This window comes from Colletotrichum siamense (assembly GCF_013390195.1).
Source record: "Colletotrichum siamense strain Cg363 chromosome Unknown KSG_Cg363_contig03, whole genome shotgun sequence".
NCBI lineage: Eukaryota > Fungi > Ascomycota > Sordariomycetes > Glomerellales > Glomerellaceae > Colletotrichum > Colletotrichum siamense.
The window spans coordinates 4,584,145-4,606,156 of NW_023501016.1; the positions used below are offsets into that span (position 1 = coordinate 4,584,145).

Here is a 22,012-nt window from a genome sequence, read left to right on the forward strand (position 1 = left end):
TCATTGAATCATCGGATGCAGCTCATTCATCGGCTGTCAAATCTCCTTTTCCGTGGTGTATTGGTACAAGTCTAAATGGGCCGGCTCGCGTTTTGCTCCTGCCAATCTCAGCAAGTCCAATCCGTTTCCGCAGAGAAAACGCAACGGTCCTGCGTGATGTAGTCCGATGCAACGCGAGGGTTTTACCATCCCAAAGAACCGCCTTCCCTTCCGTGTCTCACGTCCGTCTATTCGTCAACCTCCATACCCTCAGCACCCTCCTCGCCGCCGCCCTGGCCCTCGCTCGCCGCGACGCTGTCGATCCACTCTTTGACGTCCTGGCCGTCAAACATCTTGAACGGCTCGATAACCTTCAGACCGTCCTTCTCCGTGAAACCGATAACGCCAACGCTCGTGTTCTCGACCGTCAGCTCGCGGTCCTGGACGAGGGACTCCTTCAGAGCCTTGAGGCCGTGGCGCACAAGCTCCTCGCGAGAGCAGTTCTCGAACTGGTCGATGTTGCGCTCGAGGTAGGTACGGGCCATCTGGGAGCGGGCGCCGATGGCGAAGGCCAGCATCTCCTCCGTCATGCCGGAAGGCTGGAACTCGAAAAGGTGTGGCCCACGCTCGTCGACACCGGCGACGAGGAGACCGACACCGTAGGGGCGCTTGCCGTAGACCTGCGTGTTGATCTGGGCCTTCTCACCAATCATATCGACGAGGGTGCGCAGAGGCATCGAGCGGCCGTACGTCATGCGGTGACCGAGACATTGCTGCTTCATGAAGTTGGAAAGGACGCGGGCGTCTGAGGTCAGGCCTGCGATGGCAATGCCGGCGTGCTCATCGACAGGGAAGATCTTCTTTTGGTAGGATGAAAGCTCCTCGGCGTTGCGCTGTGCGGGTGTGACTGGTTAGCCTTCGGTCTCCGGAGACTGGGTCGGGCGTGAGAGGGAAGGGATGGAGTTGTGATAATGTGAATGACTGCGTGCTGGTGACATCGTTCGTACCTTGATTGCTACCAGGACGGCATGTGTTTTGCTGGCAATGCCTACTACCACGGAACCCTGCTTCACTGCTTCGGCTGCATACTCGATCTGGAATATACGGCCTTGCGGCGAGCTGTGTGTCGTGTTGCGTCAGCGAAACTGTTCGTCGTGATGGTGCTCGCCTCCACCGCCAGCCGGGGGCGGCAGGGAAGGCTGAAGGGCAGCCAAACGGGGAACCTACAATGTCACCGAGTCGTTGTCGTAATTGTTTCTGAACATGGCGGGCGTAAGGGAGTGATCGTAGCTTCGTCAAGCAGTTCAATTAAGCTGCCGTCGATATCGTGTCGTGGGTTGAATGGGAGGGAGAGGGAGAGGGAATCGCGGGGTGGTTTTCGTGGTTGTTGGGCAAGAAGAGCAGCAGCGGGAGCAGTTACGGCGGAGAGTAGAGCTTGTGGATAATCAACCCCCCCAGGCCAGCTCAAGGCAGGTCGAGCTTTCGTAGCACTCTCTCAGCCTGGAGCAAGGGTGTGGATGCGTGTGGTGTGTGCTCCGTGCATTTGAGCTACGTACCTCCACGCCGGGGTCTTGCCGGGTGGGGATTAGCTCAGCAGGAACTGGCAGCTTCAACTGGACTGGACCTGACCGGGACTGGACCTGAGCGACCGGCTGGAACAAGGTTGCGCCGTGCTGCGCTGACGACGGCCGCCAGCAGCAGCACACGACGCTGAGGTGCGTCAGGGCCGCCAGAGGACCCGCCATCGCATCCCAGCTTCAGCCTGCTACCTTACTCCCAGCCAGCCGAGCCGCGACAACGACAGCCGAACCTTCCCACCTGCACGAAAGCAACCGACACGACTCCCCGACTTGACCAACACATCGGCGATTTCCTTCATCCACGACTTGCGATCCTTTTCAGGAAAATCGATTCGAAGCCCCGACGGGGCCCTAATTCCAACCCGATACCTCTCCGAAACAAGAAGCGCAACCCACTTTGACACTCCTCGACGCTCCGACATCCAAGATGCCTACCGCAGGGCTCAAGACCATCATCGCCCTCTCCTTCGTCCTCGCCGTCGGTTTCCTCCTGGTTATTCTCTCCTGTGCCCTCTGGAAGGTCTACTACCCGCTCCTCGTCGTCGCCACTTACGTGCTGGCCCCGATCCCCAACTGGATCTGCTCGCGATGCGCCAACCCCGATGACTTTGTCGAGAGCTCGGGCGCCGCCGTGCTGGACCTCGGCCGCTTCTGCACTGGTTTCCTCGTTGTAATGGGAATTGGTTAGTCGTCCCACTTGTCGGGTCCCTCTTCTAGACCAAAAGCTGACCAGTGACCGTCTCTGCAGCCCTGCCAATTGTCCTGGCCCACTCCGACCTCATCCAGATCGAAGCCATGTTCATGTCCATTATCGGCGGTCTCCTTATCTACGGCACAATCATCAGCTTCGGCATGTTCTTCCAGGAGGAGCAGGAGTTCTAAAGCATCCGACCGAACGAAGCGAACCCGGAGAGGTAATCGGTCTTCATGGAGGAGGTGCGGTGGTAGGGGACACAGATCTTTGGCCAGTTGATGAGCGAGGCCTGTACAGTATGACACGTCGGGATCACGAAGGCGCTTAGGGCATTCGGCAGGGAGGAATTGGATCACTGTGTTTGATACGGAGGAGGAGCTTCTCACATGTATATCCAGCATCATTCCGTCAGGCGGGCGTTCCCTAATTCGCTGTTTTGTTATGCGACCATCTAATTCGAGGGCATGGTATTCATTAGACGGAAAGTGTACCGAGGGTCGAGATTGATCATGCTGATAAGTATGAAGTTGTCTCTTTTCCATTTTCTAGAATGGATCATCCGGGTTGTCTAAGTTGAGTCTAATACCCGTGAAGGTCACAAGAGTCTAATATCCCAGATACGTTGAGGTATCATCCAAACACCATGCCTTTATCCCCCGCCAAAAAGTCACAACGCCAGAAAGCCAACGCCCTTGTAAACACTTGCCTGATCTGTTCAGGCTTCGGCAAACACCCCAAGGGGCCCCGCCAACTTGGTGAACATCTCCTCCCTCTCACCCTCCGCCGTGCTGAGAATCGTAACGGCACCACCGGCACCAATATGCCACACTTCTCTGGGCTCCGTCTCGCCCTCCTCAGGCGCCGCAGCCTCGTCGTCCCACTTGAACATGGTCCGGATCGTCACGCTCCAGTCGCCCTTGCCGGTGACGTCCATGTACCCCACCACACCCGAGTACAAGCTCCTCTCCCGGTGCTCCTCGATCTCCTGCAGCAGCTCACAGCTTCGCTTCTTGGGCGCGCCAGTCATGCTGCCCGGAGGCAGACTGGCGGCAAGCACATCAAGCCCGGTATGCTGCTCCTCGATCGCACCCAAGCGCTGCAGCTGCCCACAGACAACGGTTACCATCTGGAAGACGGTGGCGTATTCCTCGACCTTCATCAGATGCGGCACGGCCACGTTCGATCCGCAAATGCTGTGGAGGTCATGGCAGACGAGGTCCACAATCATGAGGTTCTCCGCCTCCTCCTTGGGGACGTGCAAGATATCTTCTGCCTGAGAGAGCGTCGCTACCTCGTTTGACTTGCGGACGGTGCCCTTCATCGGCCTCATGGAGATGGACCCGTCGCTGCCGTATTCAAGGAAGCGCTCCGGCGAGCTGCTGATGAGAGTGGCGCCGCCGAGGCGGATGAACGACCCGAACGGGGCGGGCTGCCGGGTGCGCAGGGTCTTGTACAGCTTCCACGGCGTGACGTGCGCCGACTTGGGGTGGTGGTTGCCGTTGACGCGGTTCGTGTAGGGCTCGGCTGAGGGACGACCCGGGAGCGTGATCGTGGTCTGGTCCGTAAGGCACAGCTCGTACGACTCACCGGCGGCGATGTACTCCTGGCAACGCAGTACCTTGGCCTCGTACTCGCTAGCGTGAGGAACGCGGACAATTGGCCGCGTCGCGACGGTCATGGGATCGAGATGGTGGCCGTTGACAGCGGACTTTCCAGGCTGCCAGAAGTGCGAGGTCTGCAGCGACGCCACCACGGAGTCGATCCAGAAGTCAGCGTTGAGCTTGCGCTTCTGCAAGTGCTGGACGTGAAGGAGCCCCTTGACGTGATCCACGACGATGCTCTTCGTCACCCAAGCCCAGCAGAGGTCAGGTCTCTGGTGCCCTCGGTTAGCGGCCACGGGTACGTCGATGCCCTTCAGCCCCATTTCGTAGGTGAGATAGCCCATGAATCCACCTCTGAAAGGCGTCTCGACATCCAGTGGGGGGTCAGAAGGCCTCTGAGGTGCGCGGGGTGCAGGAATGCGTCTCTTCTCAAAGAAACTGGACAACAAGTGCCAAATGTTCTCCTTAGGGCCAAACGGAATGGTCTCCATCAGATCGATAGGGAGCCCCTGGCTCGAAGGCACGCGAGCTGTGGCAAAGTCGTCCCCGACATGGTATTCAATCCGCAGTGCCTCCTCCACGTCCAGAGCAATGATGCTGTATCTGCCCCGTACATCATTGGCCCCTGTTGCCGTCGTACTTGAGTTGGCTGAATCCAGGATGATATGCTCCGCCCTGCCACTTTTGAGTATCTCCACAATGTCCGGCACCTTGATACCCGCTGGAAGATTCATAGTCTTGAAGACGTACTCGCAGTCAAGTCCAACAGTCGCCAGAGACGTAGGCATCTCCGTCCACGCCAGAACGGGCGCATGTCCTCCCTGAGCTGCAGATCGAACCTCTGAAAGCAGACTCGGCTTCAGAGAGTTCCTCGCCAGAAACTTTCCGTCACTCTTGATCCTTCTTCCCGTCTTCTTGTTCCATTGCATGGCATGCACAAACCAGTTCTGAAGAACAGCATGGCCTGTTTGCTGGGTGCAGACGGATTCCGGGTGGTACTGCAGACCCCAGAAAGGCTTTGTCCGATGCTTGACTCCCATGAGAATCCTCTCATTCCCGTCCTCTCGCTCCTCGACGGCCCAAGCCAAGGGCATCAGATCAGGTACATCACGAGACTCCCATCGCTTGTGCTTCCAGTCCACGTCGGAAACCGAGTCCTGTCCGATGTCGGCGCAAAGGCTGTGATAAAGCGTCGCCTTAAACTCGGGCACACCCTTGAAAATGTCCTCCCAGCACGATGAGTGAGGCATCTCACGCTCAATGGCGCGAACCATACCATGCAAGCCCCGGCGCAGCCTCCTCACCCTCCCACCAGCGCTCAGGACCAAGCTCTGAAACCCAAGACAGATTCCCAACACCGGCAAGAGATTCTCCTCTCGCAGCTTCCAAACGCATCTCATGAGCCCGACGTCCTTCTCATTTTCCGGAGAGCCCGGCCCAGGCCCGCAGACTACCGCATGATAGCGTGAAAGTTCCCGGTGGAAATCATCCTCAAACGTTGGCGAGTCGTGGTCCAGCAGCGGGGTGTCAATCGGCAAAACGTGCACATCCGCCTCCAACAAATCCGTCAAGAGGGAGACGATGTTGTTCGTAAAAGAGTCGTAGGCATCGAGAAACAGGATCTGAGGTCGCGTCATCCTTGGGGACAAAAATCTCCGATTCCCGGACCGAACGACAAGGTCTCGATGCAACGCTCGCCCTCTCTCGAAGCGAACGACTTTTGACACCCGTGTAAATGAGATGAGTCCTTGGAGGGGTTAGAGAAAAAAGACCCGCCGTCGGCTAGCGCCGGAACTTGGACCTTCACAAAGAAATTTTGGTGGCAACGAAGGCAGAAATGAGAAGGCGGTCAGGGCCCGGCGCATGATTCAACGCCGCAGGGCCGTTTGCCAGGGATAAGCTTAATTCGATCGCCGGGTCGATCAGTCATCCCTGGAGGCTCAACCCCTACGACCACAGTCGTGCTCAAGGGCACTTTATTAGCTACGTAAAGAGGCCGCTACGATTGCCAATTCCAAATCTGCTATGAGTCTAGCGCCTACGTCCATCATACAGTTCGTCATACACGATGTAGCTTACGCTGCTAGTCGTGGTCTATCACTTTGACGACGCAGGGTTGCCTCGAATGCCAGATGCGCCGCTCCTTTGCGCCGAGGAGGGCGTTCATCATCGTTTGGGTATCCGATCGTTGTCGCGCCCCTTCCTTCATCTCTTCCTTCTCCTTCTCGTCCTTGGGCTCTTCCCAGATCTGGTATTCCTCGACCGATGCTGCGATCTCGAATTCTCCTCGACAAAGGGCCATAGCTTCGACCTCCACTTCGGTACTGGACTTGGCAGCCAGGGGCGGGAGGGCTTGCTGCAGGGTGCCATTCCAAGCAAATTTCCGTGTAAAGTCTAACGCGACGTTAAGAGGTCTGTGACACAAAGCTGGCATCAACCGCAGCATCGGGTAGACCGGTTGAGCTGAGCGGTTCGTGATGCCCACCTTAATTTGTACGTAGTTGTCGACCAGAATAGAGTGGTCCGCTGCGATGCCAGTATCGGTACTATGGTCCTTGATGGAAATATCGATACCAATGTCGTCGATTCTCAGAGCATCCATCATCCGTGGAGAAAGCCTAATGCTCCGCAGATCGATGTAGCCACCTCGCCTGGGACCGGACACCGCCTTCCAACGAGCTGTAAGCGTGTTGAGAATCTTCTCACGGAACCAGAACGCCTCGCGATTGGAGCGTTCCATGTCCGGTGTAATCTTGCTAGTGCTGACGACGAATTGCCGCTGTCTCGAGGGGTTCAGTGCCGGGATTGAGGCATGTGGGTCGTCGAGGTATATCCGTCTGATAGGGACGATGACTCGGCTGGTATTACCCGGCAGTATGTGTTCGTCAATCAGGATGCCGTCCTCGCCATCGATCTGTACCTCCATATTGTTGGGCCAAGCGTTGCGCAGATCCATGGACAGCAGGCAGAATTCGTCTGCCAGTGTGGATGGGTCGGACTTCGAATCAAGGTGAGTAAGACTGAGAAGTGGCTGAGGGACAGGCCCGCTGAGAGGAAGCACGTCCAGCCTAGAAAGCTCGACGCTGGCATTTACAGTGACCGTCAATTGCAACGCGACTTGGCGAGTGTGATATTGCTCCGTAACTTCCTCTGGTGGCACTCCGAGATGTGCATAGTCGATTTGAATGGCAGCATTCGTCAGCCCTGGCTTGCCTAGGATTTCAAAGTCGAAAGTCGCGGTGCCCCCGGGGGCGATGAAGCGCTTCTCGGGTTCCTTCTTATTCAACCGTCTAAGAGCTTGGCGCTTCATGAGAATAAACTCATACTCATATAGCTCAGCCGGAGTGGCGTCTCTGTTGTTCAGCCCCGCCTGCAACGGCGCCTGGGTGGAGTCCTGGAAAGAGAACAGCATGAAGTCGGCTGGTGTTGTTGAAGACAGGTTTTGGAGGGTGACGGAGAAGACCTGTCTTTCTCCCTCGAGGACCATGATCGATGACTGCGGCAACGTTGTCGACTTGACTACAATGACAGGCTGTTGGGGAATGACATTTAAGCCAATGCTCTCAGCCTTTAGCGGCCGCCCAGGAGTTGTGGAAGAAATGCTGTTTTCGAGAGCAGGCAGCCCGGTGGACTTAACCTTTAACTCTGTCTCGGGAGTCCAAGGCTGCTTGAAAATTGGGAACCTCCTTTCCCGACATCCACGAACGCGTATGATCGCGCCAGTCACTTTCAATGCGCCTGCGCCTCTGGGAGTTCCAGAAACTTTCAGTATTTGCGTCCGGTAGGGGCCAATGACGGTACTTTCGGCATTTGACTCGAATTCCGCTCCACTGGTGTCTAGGCGAATGCTCTCAATGTCGACCTCAATGTCGAAGGGGTTCTGGAGGGTGATCTTGAAGGTTGCTGGCTCGTTCGCTACCAGAGTGTGGATAGAAGTTTTGTCGGGTTGCTTCAAAAATGGATTGTAAATAAAAGGGTTGACATCCTGCGACGTTCTCGCCGTCACAGCCCCCGGGAGAGTACTTTTTGCATGAGGAACTGGTATCCTGCTGTTAGGCAACGGCTCCAGTGTCACACCGCGGACGAAGAACTCATCCCAATACTCTGCGGAAAGGTGATCCAACCCCAGTCTTTTAGCCAAGTTGGACGTCTTGGCAATATTTGTCACCAGCCGTATCTGCTCATCGCGGGAAATGACAGGCGACGCGTCTTCTTTGCGAGGCCCAGGAGCGACGCCAGATCCGGCTGTTCGTAGCAGATCGCTCGAAAACTTCAACACACCGTTGAAGTCGGGCAACGCCTCGGAGAAATTAATACAAGCCCTCAAGATGTTCAACTTGACACTCGTGAACCCGAAGAATCTCGCAGCCGACTGTCCTCGAATTCTATCGATGATAGCAGCGTCTGAGTCTTCCACGGCGACAGCGTCGTTGGAAGGCTGCTTCTTCATATCAAAGCCCACAATACCGTAGGACTTGCACAGAAGAGCCAGAAAGGCCTCGATGCCTTGTTCAACATCTCCCTCACCCAGCTCAAGGGCGACAGCACTATTGCTATGCCCATTGGCAGCGTTAAGAGCAACCAAGCCTGCTGCAGGATGAATTCCCATTTCCGCAGCACCTCGTGTTCGGGCTTCGACGAGGCCGCTGATCAAAACAGAAACAAGCTCTCGTGTGACCATGGCCTTCTTGCGATGATGTCCAAGGGGACCCAGTACTGACGCAATTCCAGCCAGAATTGATGCCCTATCCGCAATCGTGAGAAGCTCTGACGCGGACGAAGGGAATGCGCGAAACAGCAGTGTTGTGATCTGCTGCCGGCTTGGTGTAATGACCAAGCGTGGTGAAGTCGTCAGCTGCTTGTCAGGAAGCTTGCCAAATATGATCATATCCATTGACTTGTCCCCGAGCTTTCCATCAGCAAGATGCAGAGCGGAGAGAACCTTGCAAAAACGGATTGTGGTTTCGGCCAGGGGTAATGGAGGCAAGTGCTCTGAAGATATCCTGGAGTAAAGTCCCACGATGCGCTCCAAGAGGTCCGGCATTATCAGCTGGAGGTTGCGCATGTGCTTCGGCTGGCTGAGATCCGTTGAAGCTGCCTCTAGCGCAGCCAGAGTTGCGGCCGTGGACTTGTCTTGAGGTGGCAGACATACAGTGGGAATTACGAATTCAATCTTTGCCCACCCGAGGAGCAAAAGACTAATGGTAATCAACTCTAAAGCCTTGCCGTGCCAAATATGGTCATTGATTGACCTCGCAACGGTTGCGCCATCTATGGCTTCCTTCAGGGAATCAGTCCAGCGTCCGGCTTGAAGGTAAAGCGAAGCAAGAACGATGGTCACTCTGCCCTTTCCCTTGGCTCTGGAACGCTCATTTAACCCACCGGGACCGAAGCCTTGTACAGACACTCGATCTGAGCTATCGGACTTGAAGTGATCGCCAACAGGGTCAGGTGTCGACGAGCCGCTGCTCATGCTTGCAGCGAGGTCGTCAAAGGTGGTGGGTGGATTAGACAACCCACTCCTTACAGGCGTCGAAGACCGAGCCGGTGTTGAGTTGCTGGATGGTATTGCAGAGTTTGATTTCGAAGGCGCGACAGGCATCGACATGCGGTGCAGATGGCGATCTGGTAGCCCGCTAGTGGAGCTTGACCTCTGAGGCGTTGGCGCAAACTGCGAATTCCTTTTGTTCAATGGCGGAGAACCACTCAGGTCCCAGGATGCGCCGTTGACGTGCTTCATGGCATGTGACTGCCCAGGCGATTCGATGGTCGAGTATGCCTCATACATCTTGGCCACGGTGGTTAATTCGGCAAGGAATTGCGACGTGATGTCGCACATTATGGTCTTCATCGTCGTCCGCTTGCACTCGTCCGGCGGTGGAATGGCGACAAGGCCCTCAGGCATGGAAATCGGGTTCTCTTGAGACGGCACATGGTCGAAGATCAAGACTTGGTGGACCAAGGCCTTGCCAAAGCGGTCACGCAGGTCCTCCAGCTCTTGGTACAGCGTTCGGATGTTCTGCTCGGCGATGGTTGGCGCAGTGTTGGACGAGCGCTTGTTGAAGGCGACCCTGTCAACTTCGGATCCGTCTGCGATCGCAATGATGGCCAGGGGTTCGCGGTAGTGGTCGAAAGGCAGAAGGGCGAGGTGGGAGGGTGGAGGAGTGTGGGTTACGAATTCGTAGAATACGGCACCAGGGGGGAAAGCCAACGGCGAGAACATGTCTGGTACCCAACAGTTAGCAAACAGATGCGCAAATCCAAATCCTGAAGTGAGTGGCACTTGCTTCTATGCGGCCGCCCATCGGGGGTGACATCCCGCAAGGAGACGACATGTTCAGGCCGCAGGCGCTCGACGAAGGACGAGAATCGGTCACTTCTGATCTGGCCTACGGGTAGAATCAATGCCCTCACCCTCGCGGGAGCGATGGGTAACAGCGAGTCCAAGCTCATCCTAGCACTATTGTCTCCCGTCCAGCATCTTCAAGTCAAAGAAAGCGATTTGCGCAGGCAAGCTATGCGACCATGTCGCGATGTGTTCGTCCTAGTTAGATCCACGACAAGTACACGCAGAGGTCGGAGAAGCTAGGCGGGTTGCTTTTCGTTCAACGCCAGGGGAAGCTCGAGCTGGCGATTGTTTGCGCGCGGTTGACAATCAAGCGCAAGACCAGGCTGCAGGTTGGCAGGAAGCTTGCCGTCGTGCAGTGTGCAGGCTGCAGGTTAGGAGTAGAGATGTACGGATAAAGTGGACGGGACGTGACGGGATGGAACTGGCATGCAATGCAGCCACCTCACTGGGTGAATGACGGTGTGCGAACCGACCGGGGGGTTTTCTAGTGGTGGGAGCGATTCCCCAGCGCCCACTGCATTGGGAGGGTCTGCTGAGGTTTCAGGGATTGTAGCAGCTGTCGAAGACGGAGTTGACGCTAAAACAGCCGACGCCACACGACAGCTGGCCCAAGCTCGACCCGGCTCAGGGGGTTGATTGGCTCGTGGCGGGGTCGACGTCGAGCAAGCTGTCCAAAGCCACATCTCCAGCCCCGACAACGGGGGGAGCTTGAGCTGCTGTCGTCAAACGTGTTCACTTACGTACCGCGGGCGTCTTGCGGCAGGTACCTCGCTACTTCACTTACCACAACTCAATTGCGCCTTGCTTTTCTGTAAACGCTCGCTCACACAACTTCGACAAGCAGCTGTGTGAGTGTCACTTATTCAACTCAGAGCTCTCATGGCCGCTGGTTGATCCCTCACACTCCGCAAAAATGGCTCGATTAACGCAATTGGCCGCTCTCATTTCACTTTCCCTTCTCAACATCTTTGGCGCACAGCTGGCCCTTGCAGCGGAAGATGGTCCTGGTTCGGCTTCCGTCCTGACCAGCGAGGTCGGCCGCCTCAACAACCAAAGCTTGTTCTGGGGTCCTTATAAGCCAAACCTGTACTTTGGTGTTCGATCCAGATCTCCTCAGACCCTTTGGACCGGATTGATGTGGTCACGGGTTGACACCTACAACGATGTCCAGAATGGTGGGTTGGGACGACTTTGAACTTAGTAGTTTATGAGCTAACAAACCCCAGGTTTCCGCTACACCTGCGAGCAGCACGAGGGCCTCCATGGCTACGGCTGGGATGAGTACGATGCACGAAAGGGTGGCATTCAGACTATTCACGACGAAGGTAACCAGATCGACATCACCACCGCCTTCGTCAAGGTGCCAGGCGGAGCTCACGGCGGCAGCTGGGCCGCCAGGATCAAGGGTGTTCCCAGAGAGGGTGCTCCTTCAGATGTGAAGACCTTGTTGCACTACTACATTGCCCAGGAAGGCTCCGAAGCTGAGCTTGCCTTCTCCGGCACTGACAGCGATCCGGCTGGTTTCGATGGCGATGTCGAGTTTGAGGGTTCGTCCCCTGAGCTCGGCAAGTACAAGCTGGTCATCACCAAAGGAGAGGGCAAGCACCCCTCTAGCAACCATGACTTGGCCCAAGCCAGACACGGTGACAAGACCGTTGTACGGTCCCTCACGGTTCCCGATGAAATCCAGTGGCAGGGCAAGGGCGTCGTCTTCAACCTCATCCAGGAGAGTGTTAAGGAGGTCCAGGAGAAGTACGACATGGATGACCCGCCTCCGCCTCATCTCGTCTACCAGCTGTCAAACAAGCCCGGCGCAGGCAACACTCACGTTGTTCAGAAGGCATTCGAGGGACCTTTCGAGTTCGACGTCATCTTCTCGTCTGCCTCTGCCGGCCCTGAGCTCACTAGCGCCGATGTCACTCGTGAGGTTAAGACCGTCAGCGAGTCTTTCGGCCAGCGTTTCTCCTCCATCTTCAGCCTGAAGGCCCCTTTCACTGCCGACAAGTACAAGAAGTTCGGCAAGAGTATGTTCTCGAACCTGCTCGGTGGCATTGGTTACTTCCACGGCCAGCATCTTGTCGACCGCTCCTATGCGCCTGAGTACGATGAGGAGAACGAGGGCTTCTGGGAGGAGACTGCTGCAGCCCGTGCACGCAAGGCCCAGGAATTGGAGGGCCCTTACGAACTTTATACCGCTATCCCCTCTCGTCCTTTCTTCCCCCGCGGATTCCTTTGGGACGAAGGCTTCCACTTGATTCCCATCGCCGACTGGGATATTGACCTGACTCTGGAGGTCGTGAAGAGCTGGTTCAACCTGATTGACGAGGATGGATGGATTGCTCGTGAGCAGATTCTCGGCAACGAGGCACGAAGCAAGGTACCCGAGGAGTTCCAGGTCCAGTACCCGCACTATGCCAACCCTCCTACCCTCTTCCTCATCATTGAGGGCTTCATGGAGCGTCTCCGCAAGACCAACGGTAGCCTGCCTGCCGAGAAGGAGCAGCTGGGCCAACCGTCTGCCCTGCAGACCGCCCACTTGGACAACGTCGAGCTGGGAGAGGAGTACCTTCGCAAGCTTTACCCTCTTCTCCGCCGCCAGTATGACTGGTTCCGCAAGACGCAGCGCGGCGATCTCAAGTCTTACGATCGCGAGGCCTTCTCCAAAAAGGAGGGCTACCGCTGGAGGGGCCGCACCGAGACGCACGTCTTGACCAGTGGCCTCGACGACTACCCTCGTCCTCAGCCCCCTCACCCCGGTGAACTCCACGTTGACCTCATGTCGTGGGTTGGTCTGATGACCAAGTCGCTGATGAACATTGCCGACGCCCTTGGTATGATGGAGGAGGTGAACGAGTTCAAGACCACCCTGAACGCCATTCGTCGCAACCTCAACGACCTCCACTGGTCCGAGAAGGAGGGCTGCTACTGCGACGCAACCATTGACGCTTTTGAGGAGCACCAGCTTGTTTGCCACAAGGGCTACATCTCCCTCTTCCCCTTCCTGGTTGGTCTGCTTGAGGCTGACGACCCCAAGCTGGGCAAGCTCCTTGACCTGTTGGGTGACGAGGAACACCTCTTCAGCCCCCACGGCCTGAGGAGTCTCAGTAAGCAAGACGAGTTCTACGGCACCGCCGAGAACTACTGGAGAAGCCCCGTCTGGATGCCCATCAACTACATGGCCGTCTCTCAACTTAGAGTACGTCATCCCTCACACACTCGCTCTTGAAAAGCATGATGCTAACACTGAACAGAACACTGCCAACCAAGATGGTCCCTACAAGGCCAAGGCCGCAGACCTCTTCACCCGTCTGCGCAAGAACCTGGTCGACACTGTCTACAAGAGCTGGGAGAAGACGGGCTTCGCCTGGGAGCAGTACAATCCTGAGACCGGCGAGGGCCAGCGCACGCAGCACTTCACCGGCTGGACGAGCTTGGTCGTCAAGCTGATGGCCATGGAGGAGCCTAGCAAGGCAGGCAGCGGCCACGTCAGAGACGAGCTGTAAATTGCTCCGTCTGCGTAAAAAGTTTTTCCTTCCTTGCAGCATTGTTACGGAACGTATGTATGAAGCATGAGCGATAGACTAGGTGGTTGGGGTGGGTGATGTAGAAAGCACTCGGGAATGATATACAATGAAGACCCGGTGGTCCGAATTGAACGCATCTGCTCTTTTTTTGCGTGTAAATCAACGTCATTCAATCAGCAGAGCATCGTGAGTGGACGAATGTCATCGAACGATACGTAAACCAGGATGGCTTCACACCCCAGTGTCCCTCACAAGAAGGCAGATCGCCATGCTCGAGTTCCAGAAACCCCCATACAACGTCTCGTCCAGGCAGACGCCGCGCACAATGACACGTCCATCGTCGCTACCATCAGAGAATCTGAATCACCAGGCTCTTCCGACCTGTCATCTCTCACCTCTCAAACTCCGTCGGCCGACGGACTTACATCACCAAGATACTTGGTCACCGAAATCCGCCGCGAACGGTCCACACGCAACGGCCGTATATATCGCCTCGTCGAATGAGGACAATTGTACGCGTGGCGGCATCCCGTTCTCCCTGACCGGCAGACTGACGAAACACGCTTGGCAAAACTGCAGTGTTTGTGCAACCACTGTATTTTCCCTTTCCGGCAAGTCGATGCGGGAGAGTCCAAAAGGGGTGGACAGAGAAGGTGAGATGTGGCAGGCGAGGATGTAAGCGACAGCCTAATCCGTGCCGTAAGCAAATACCTCAACGGTGTGGACAGAACTATATGCGATGAGAAGTGCGTAAGCAACACGCCGCATCTAAGCCTTGTGCGCGTACTCCGATCGCCAGAGGCAAGATCCGCCTGGCCCCGGGTCGCTATCGAATCGGTAGCGGGTGCTCTCTTCAAGCGACACGCTTCATCCTTCTCGGCTAGAAGGAAGACGATAATGACGTCTTAAGGTTCTGAGTTCCGGTCTTCAAGGCCGCTGAATACACTGCTAAAATCCTTCAATCCTCCTAGCAACAAGAATCAAGGCCGGAGTCTCGTCCGCGTAGGGCTGGAGACGCGGGATAGCCCGCGGGCACCCGTAGGATCCGGGAGCCTGGTTCCGAACCTGGGCAAAAATCAGCCTCGTACAAAGTCAAGACCTTGGCACCTTCTTCCGTGTAAACTAAGCGACGGGGGGTCTTTCCTGGGGGCCTTTTCTGAGGCAAGGCATCCTTAGCAAAGCGGCGTTTCGTTTCATTGTTTGAGGATGCCATGTGGGTATCGGTCAGCCGGCGGCCGCCTTACAATGACTGCATTACCCGACAGCCATCAGCCCTATTTACCACCCTGCGGCTACTTCAAGACGAGTTCCCATCTGGGGGTGACGAAGATCTTCCACTGTATTGGTGGGGTTACACGGGGGCCGCGCTGTTGCACATGAAGGTTGTGCGCGCGGAGTGGGTGGGTTTGTATCACATATCGTTCGACCTGTACCCGCGAACTGGGCTGCCATTGTGGTCGGACTTGGCGTCAGCAACCAACATGGACTCCATGCAGATCGTAGGGCTGGGCGGCTATACAATGGCGGCCAAAGGGAAAATGAAAGAAGGAGGGCGGATACCACCTCTGACGACTCGTAGGGCTTGACAGCATCTGTCATAGAAGCTGCAGGATCGGTTGCCATTGAAGCCCGACGGGCCATGTACTCGAAGTACGCCAAGAGAGAGGGTTGATACGGCGGAGGATCACATTACGGGGAACCTTTGCTAGGCCTCGCTTGGGGGCCGGAGTAAGAGGCATTGTCATCGAAGTGACGTTATGAGTAAGAATTCTTGATAAGCGCAGCCCCCTAGAGCCTCAGGAGGCTGAGAAAAGGGTGTATGACACTGCAATAATAACGAGGAGAGTTTGGTGAACTATGGCGTCCTGGCGAAGCTGGGGCGACGGTACACAAAATCAGGGCCTGGCGGTGCCAGCTTCGGTAATGGTTGGTGGTGCAATGTGGCAGGAACTATCCAGATGGTGGTGTCTTGAAAAGTTGAGGCTCTTTTGGATTCGGACTCGTTACAATAACTCTCAGAATTGGTGTCAGTCGATATTTGAAGGTAGAATGAGGTGACACTCTCTCACTCATTATGTGATGTATAAGTCGTTCATACGAATGTATTGTCAGCTATCCGACAGGGGATTGTTAGTTCGTTACGGTTACTGTACACCTTTAAAACATGTTTCCATACCATATATCGAGTAACAGACATATCCGCTTCGACGAGACAAACAGAAGCTACAAACACATTTTAGTAATATATGTAATGCATTCAGAATGAGTAGATTCAGAAGAAACTAGATGGACACCTTGAGCTTCCTCGATTATAAGGTAGTCAACGATACATCCTTACGTTTCCTTCTCAAAATAATCAACAGTTTCACACGTCTAGCATAGAAACAGTGCGCAAATCACACCATGGGTACCGGTACTGTACTGTAAAAGCCACAAACAATAATATGAAGAGTCAACTTAGATACTTGAAACAACATGTGCAAGTTTTCAAACTTCGTCATGAATCACAATGGTGTTACAGCTGAGGCCGTAAAATCAAGATAAGAAGTACACAGCAACGTTCAAGACACAACACTTGCATGAGAGATGAAAGGTAAAAAAAGTGAACAAGCCAAGGATCACGGATAACTGCACTCACTACCTTTGAACTTGAATTTTCTTCTCCCTTTTCTTTTCCATTATGGTTTCCAACATGCGTGCTCAATCCATCAAGATTACTTTACTGAATTCTTCCATCTTACTGCTGTTTAGTAGGCAAGTAGGTTGAAGGGCTCTGGAGGACACCACACTGCCTGAGGCGATGACTTACACGATTTAGCGCCTCCGGCCCCCAAAGCAGGGGAGCCACAGCGGTGCCGCACGTGGATGTCAGCGCATTGTTCACCTAGAGGTGCCCGAGCCCGTTCGGGAACCCCACCACATGGGCGGGATCTGTCTTGCAGTTCCCCGACTTCCCAACGACATGTCTTCATTCCTCCTCGTTTCCAATGTAGACTCCTTCGACATACGATGCACCGCGCCCATACGAAAGATCGCGCCAATGGGTTGCATACGAACCAACCCGCCAGTCTGCCCGCCAGTGAGCCTGTCAGGGCAACAGGGGTTGGCAGAGCAGTTGTGTCGCGTCGGCTGAGTCATATCGGGTATCCGTCCATCTCTTCTCGGTCGGGGGAACATCGACAAGCGACACATTTGGATACACGGGTGCCCGGCATGCCTGTGCTGCAGCAGCCTTGCTGCACAGTGACATCCAATTACTTACTTACCACATTCAGAAAGCCAATGACTTCAGGCTTCGGCCTTGCCCGAACCCTTATACAAGGGGTTCGGTGAAGAAGGCGATGTGCTCCGTCTCGAAACATGATGACCACAGCAAAAAAATGGATGCCTTCTCCAAGCGAGGCCAAATCATCTTAGGTCATCGTCTTGATGCAGATGGATACCGCCAGGTCCCTTCCTGCCGAAGCTCCACGCGGCCCCCCACGGAATCAGTATGACTGTTCCCGCCTGCGGAGTCTCCGATTTCTCATCGGCTTTTTGAGGTTTCTAAGCACGGCTGCCGGGACTACGTTCATGTGGTCGTCTCATCACATGTGCGCAGCGAAGCAATATGATGGTGTGGGTGTGTCTATGTACAGCGCCGGATGACTCTTTTCGCCTTGCTCACCCGCAGCGGCGATCATGTACCGGGACAGAGAGGCCGTGTTATTACCAAGACAATTACGGAGAGCAATGGGGGCATTTCCCGCTAATCGGCGAGGACAGGAACCGGACGAAGTGCGGACGAAGCTGTTCGATCCGCGGCGGCAGGACATCAGCAGCGCGGCCGCAGACCAGAGGACACGCCGAAGGCAGATGTGGCTTCTCTTGATTAACGACGAATCACCTTGTGGCGGGTGACTGGGAATCCAAATAAGTCGGACAGATTTGAATTACGCCCCTGTTCACATCGGTCTTTCTTCCAATGATTGTCGAGCATGTCGTTATGTCAGCTGCCAGGCATCCCCCCACCATACCTACTACAGAGTAAGTAATACGTTACACGAAGAACCCTCGTCGTCGTTGATCGCAAAAGAGCCTCTACGAATATACACAGCCTCCCAGATGCTGACAGAAACACTCGACCACTCCCCTGTGGCTGCAACATGACCACAAATCCCCCCCTGCCTGCTTCACCATTATGACTGCGTGCCTTACCGGGCCGACCTGATACGTATCGCTAAGGCAGGAAAGGTGTAGCCCGGATTCTCCAGGCAGAGGCCGGGCTGGTGCTTACTTTGCACACAATCTGGACTCGTGCAAAGGGTCCCCTCAGAAGGACTCAGCCCTACGCCTACTACACCTTCCCTGTCTCCCGGCCTCCCATTCGCCTGATCACGTTGCTCAGCGTTCTTTTCCTGTCTCTCGTGGCTCTTCTGGCGCTTCCACCAAGCCCGCCAAAGTTGGCGCTCCGATCCCGTCCAATCCGTGCGACCCGTCGCCCTGGTAAGTGTCCCTGGCCCATGTCTTTTTCTTCCATTCCTTCTTCCCCTGGTACGGACCACCACCCCCTTATCGATTTCCAACTATTCGGAGTCTGTACAAGCCACGCCCGCCCTTGACATCCAACAGCCCAAAACGGAAATCGCCAGGCGAGACAGCCTATCATGATGCCGTTAATACGGCGAGACCTATCTGGAGTCCTGCGTCTGCCCAGAAGTCCTGTGTCCCAAGAACTAGGCTCAGCACCCATGTCCGCGGCATCCCGGTGCATGCATGTCCTGCTCGCATCTCATCCCGTCTGAAGTCACCCAGAGGACTCACATTTCCCATCCCACCAAGATGGGAGCCCCTGCGAAACCCACCACCATGACGCCCGGAACCTGGGTCCTTTGCAGATGCGCGATGACAATGACACATCTTCGACACACCCACACCCGCGAAACATTCGTACTTCCGTACGACGCGGCGCTTCTTATATCGTGACTGCGCAGAAGTTCCAAGCAGCCCGGCAAACCCTGGCACGCCCGACCCAGACCGACTACGAGTTACACTAGACCAGGGCCCCTAGGGCTAAAGCTTGTTCGCCAACCCCCGGCCCCCGGTTGTGTAATCACCCACCTCCACACTCCAATTTTGGAAGGAATGCTGCCTGGCCGTTCGTGGGGGCCGTGCCGAAGCCAGCAGCCAGCGCCATCGCAGGTCTCTCTGGCTCTGCCTCTTTTTCCGTCATCACTCTGTCTCTCGGTTACCGCAAGCCCGGTTGACAAGCCAATGCCAATGCCATGCGACGCCTTCCGGTGCGGTGCGGTACCCGTACCGGTCGGCCGCGCCTCAGCAGGGAGGCTCAGATGAGGTCAGGTCCCCAGGTAGCCGTGTATCTTGCAATCTAAGGTAGGGCTGGCTCTTACTACGTGCCTACACGATGAGCCTCAACCATGGTCCTCGAGGCAATTTGGTTGCCTTGAGATCTATATAAACACTTGCTAGATCCCCTCAGGAATCAATTTCTTCTCATCATCACAATCATCACACACACACAACAAGCTTAGCTTCAAAGCAAATCTTCAATCTTCCCCACCTTACTCACTTACACCACGCCCTTTCAACCACTTACACCCACAACACCTCCAACCCAAACACTCATAACCATTACAATGGCTGGCTTCACTCTGATGTTCACTCCCACTGCCGCTGTCTACGGACGCTCTGGCTACAACAAGGACGGCGACGAGGAGGAGAACAACAAGGGCCGCTCCGGCTACAACAAGGACGGCAACGACGACGACGACGACAAGAACAAGGGTCGTTCCGGCTACAACAAGGATGGCGATGACGAGGAAGACAAATAAGCGTCTTACCCTCCCGCATCCTCCTCGCCTCTGCGGCCGCCTATCCCGACGCCCTGTCTCGGGACGGCGGCCACTGTCCTGAAAACTGCCATGGGCAACATCATCAACAGTGCCTGCCCTCGCCTTTTTCGCTTCTGCATTAGACCGGAGTTCTGATGTCGCCTCCTTCCCGCTACCCTCTCGGGATAACATGCGGGGAGAGCCAGGATCAACAGCACTGGCTGGCGACTTCCATCCTTTCCTCTCTTTCTCGTCAACTTTGGGATACTAGACCTGCTTTCATACACTCTTCTTCACCACCACTGCATTGGGTCGGAGTTCAGGCTAGAACGAATGAACCGCGCTGGGATCGCTCTTTTGGGATTTTCTTGAGATTTTATCGCATAGCATAGCATCGCGTTGCGCCGTATCGGGTTGAATGGGTCTGCTTTGCTTTCTTTTGTACTTGGGCGTTGAAGGAGCTTGTCTTGCATCCCCCCTCCCCGACATTAGATATACGAGGACTTCACCGTCCGACGCTTGTAGTATCTTAATCACTATTTTCCTACACAGAACCTGAGTCTTCTGTTAGTGACCATGATGGCGGCTTTTTGACTAAAGAATCAAAACTTACTTTTCAAATACCACCCCGAGCACCTCTTCGACGTCACCCGCCTCGATCCGGCCGGTGATTCTTGCCAGGCAATCGGCCGCATATCGGAGATACTCCGCGGCCAGCACAATGTCCGGCTCCTCGCCCTCATGCTCGGGCAGCGCAACCGCCATGAACTCGTCCAAAAGCCCGCGGCACTGCTCCAACAGCTGCGCCTGTCTGGCTGTCACGCCCAACAGGTCCTGCTGGTCCGATGGCAGAGATGTCATGCTAGCGAACGACTCTACGAGCTGGTCCGTAAGCCCATTTATAGCGCCTGGGTCCTTTTGAGATGTGTGTTGCGACTGAGCTTCTCGGCACGAGATCGTAATGAGCTCGACTTTACTTAAGTCAGGCACATGGGCGTCGATCTCGCTCCGAAATTGCGTGACAAGTTTGGCGAATGTGGATGAGTCTACTGCATCCCGCTTGTTTACGACAACGAGGCATGCCTGAGCCTCAGAGGCAAGCTTCAACGTTTCCGCATCGTAGTTTATCCTGAAACCCCCTTCACGGCTAGGCTCAACGGCTGCCAAGACGATGATGATGTCTGATTCTGCAGCCTTTTGCTTCGCGCGGCGGATACCTTCCTCCTCAATTTTACCCAGCGCAGGCTCGTTGGGATCGGCCGCAACGCTGTGCGGAGTTTTCGTCCTGATGCCAGCCGTGTCCGCAAAGGAACACAGGTAGCCCCTGATGTCGAGGCTGACTTCCACGATATCTCGCGTCGTGCCGGCCTCCTTCGACACGATCGACGCCTCCCGGCCCACGATGAGGTTCATCAGCGAGCTCTTGCCGACGTTGGGCGGGCCCAGGAGCGCGATGCGTATGCCGTTCCTCAGCAGCTCGCTGCGCTGGCTCGCCGCCTCGTGACGCAGTATGCTCTGCCGCATGTCGGTCATCAAGGCGTTCACATTACTCATCAGATCCGCGGGGGACTCGTCAAAGTGCTGGTCCTCCGCGAAGTCGATGAGCGCCTCGAGCTCGCCGCGTGCGAGCAGGAGCTGCTCCCGCCAGGCGTCGTACGTGCGCCCAAGGACGCCGGAGTTTCCGCGGACGGCCGCCCTCCGCTGCTGCTCGGTGTCGGCGGACAGGGTGTCGCCGAGGGACTCGACCTGCGCGAGGTCCAGCCTGTCGTTGAGGAACGCTCGCTTGGTGAACTCGCCGGGCTCGGCGTAGCGGATCCTGCCTTCTGATTTGCACTTGGGAATTGCTGCGAGAACGGCTTTGACGGTTGCGGAGCCGCCGTGCACGTGGAGCTCAAGAACGTCTTCTCCCGTGACCGTCTTCGGGCCGGGGAAGTTGAGGACCAGGGCGTTTGAGTCGAGAATAGAGGCGTCATCGCCTGCTTGTGGGTCCACAAGTGTCCTTACAGCTGCGTAACGGGGTTTAGGAAGGGGCCGTTTCGGGCACAATCCTTCGTATACCTGTGCAAACAGTTAGAATGTAATGAATGTTGAACTTTTAAGGGGCAGCTAACGTCTGTACATCCGGGACCAGATATGCGTATTACCGCAATACCGGCGCGGCCTTGAGCAGTGGACAAGGCATACACTGTATCATCCACTGTTTCATCCTGAAGCCCGAAATCGGGCTGAGTTGTGAAGAATCTGGAGTGGATGGATAGCCCGGCGGAGACAGGCCGTCGCATCGGCCGACGGTGACCCCACGGAGCCGGCCCCGGTCCGGGCAAACGGCCTCGACCACTAACACATCTCGCAGCAGCTCCGGACGATGACAGCGTCCTGGCCAAACTCCTCGGCGTTCGGAAAAAGATAGGCATGGACTAATGACACGACTCTGAGAAAAGAAGAATAATTCTA

The 22,012-nt window shown here is 55.7% G+C and overlaps 7 protein-coding genes across 7 annotated transcripts; 3 read left to right on the plus strand and 4 right to left on the minus strand.

Moving 5' to 3' along the window:
• Positions 1 to 227: 227 nt before the first annotated feature.
• Positions 228 to 1,244, minus strand: CGCS363_v005194 (putative proteasome subunit alpha type-6; the record flags this gene model as incomplete). The annotated part of the gene is made up of 3 exons (XM_036637043.1): positions 228 to 872; positions 987 to 1,098; positions 1,207 to 1,244. The coding sequence occupies 3 exons, from the start codon at positions 1,242 to 1,244 to the stop codon at positions 228 to 230; spliced, it is 795 nt and encodes a 264-aa protein (XP_036498116.1).
• Positions 1,245 to 1,986: 742 nt separating this feature from the next.
• vps55 (Vacuolar protein sorting-associated protein 55) lies at positions 1,987 to 2,441 on the plus strand (the record flags this gene model as incomplete). Its single annotated transcript, XM_036637044.1, has 2 exons — positions 1,987 to 2,242; positions 2,293 to 2,441. The coding sequence occupies 2 exons, from the start codon at positions 1,987 to 1,989 to the stop codon at positions 2,439 to 2,441; spliced, it is 405 nt and encodes a 134-aa protein (XP_036498115.1).
• Positions 2,442 to 2,968: 527 nt separating this feature from the next.
• On the minus strand, positions 2,969 to 5,491 carry ABZ1 (Aminodeoxychorismate synthase; the record flags this gene model as incomplete). Its single annotated transcript, XM_036637045.1, has 1 exon — positions 2,969 to 5,491. One exon carries the CDS (start codon positions 5,489 to 5,491, stop codon positions 2,969 to 2,971), a length of 2,523 nt encoding a protein of 840 aa, XP_036498114.1.
• Positions 5,492 to 5,937: 446 nt separating this feature from the next.
• trs120 (Transport protein particle subunit trs120) lies at positions 5,938 to 10,077 on the minus strand (the record flags this gene model as incomplete). The annotated part of the gene is made up of 1 exon (XM_036637046.1): positions 5,938 to 10,077. The coding sequence occupies one exon, from the start codon at positions 10,075 to 10,077 to the stop codon at positions 5,938 to 5,940; it is 4,140 nt and encodes a 1,379-aa protein (XP_036498113.1).
• Positions 10,078 to 11,116: 1,039 nt separating this feature from the next.
• Positions 11,117 to 13,706, plus strand: CGCS363_v005198 (putative mannosyl-oligosaccharide glucosidase; the record flags this gene model as incomplete). The annotated part of the gene is made up of 3 exons (XM_036637047.1): positions 11,117 to 11,378; positions 11,430 to 13,399; positions 13,455 to 13,706. 3 exons carry the CDS (start codon positions 11,117 to 11,119, stop codon positions 13,704 to 13,706), a joined length of 2,484 nt encoding a protein of 827 aa, XP_036498122.1.
• A 5,438-nt stretch (positions 13,707 to 19,144) lies between these two features.
• On the plus strand, positions 19,145 to 19,558 carry CGCS363_v005199 (uncharacterized protein; the record flags this gene model as incomplete). The annotated part of the gene is made up of 2 exons (XM_036637048.1): positions 19,145 to 19,147; positions 19,259 to 19,558. 2 exons carry the CDS (start codon positions 19,145 to 19,147, stop codon positions 19,556 to 19,558), a joined length of 303 nt encoding a protein of 100 aa, XP_036498121.1.
• A 529-nt stretch (positions 19,559 to 20,087) lies between these two features.
• On the minus strand, positions 20,088 to 21,840 carry CGCS363_v005200 (tRNA modification GTPase MSS1; the record flags this gene model as incomplete). The annotated part of the gene is made up of 3 exons (XM_036637049.1): positions 20,088 to 20,094; positions 20,172 to 21,616; positions 21,703 to 21,840. The coding sequence occupies 3 exons, from the start codon at positions 21,838 to 21,840 to the stop codon at positions 20,088 to 20,090; spliced, it is 1,590 nt and encodes a 529-aa protein (XP_036497033.1).
• Positions 21,841 to 22,012: the final 172 nt, after the last annotated feature.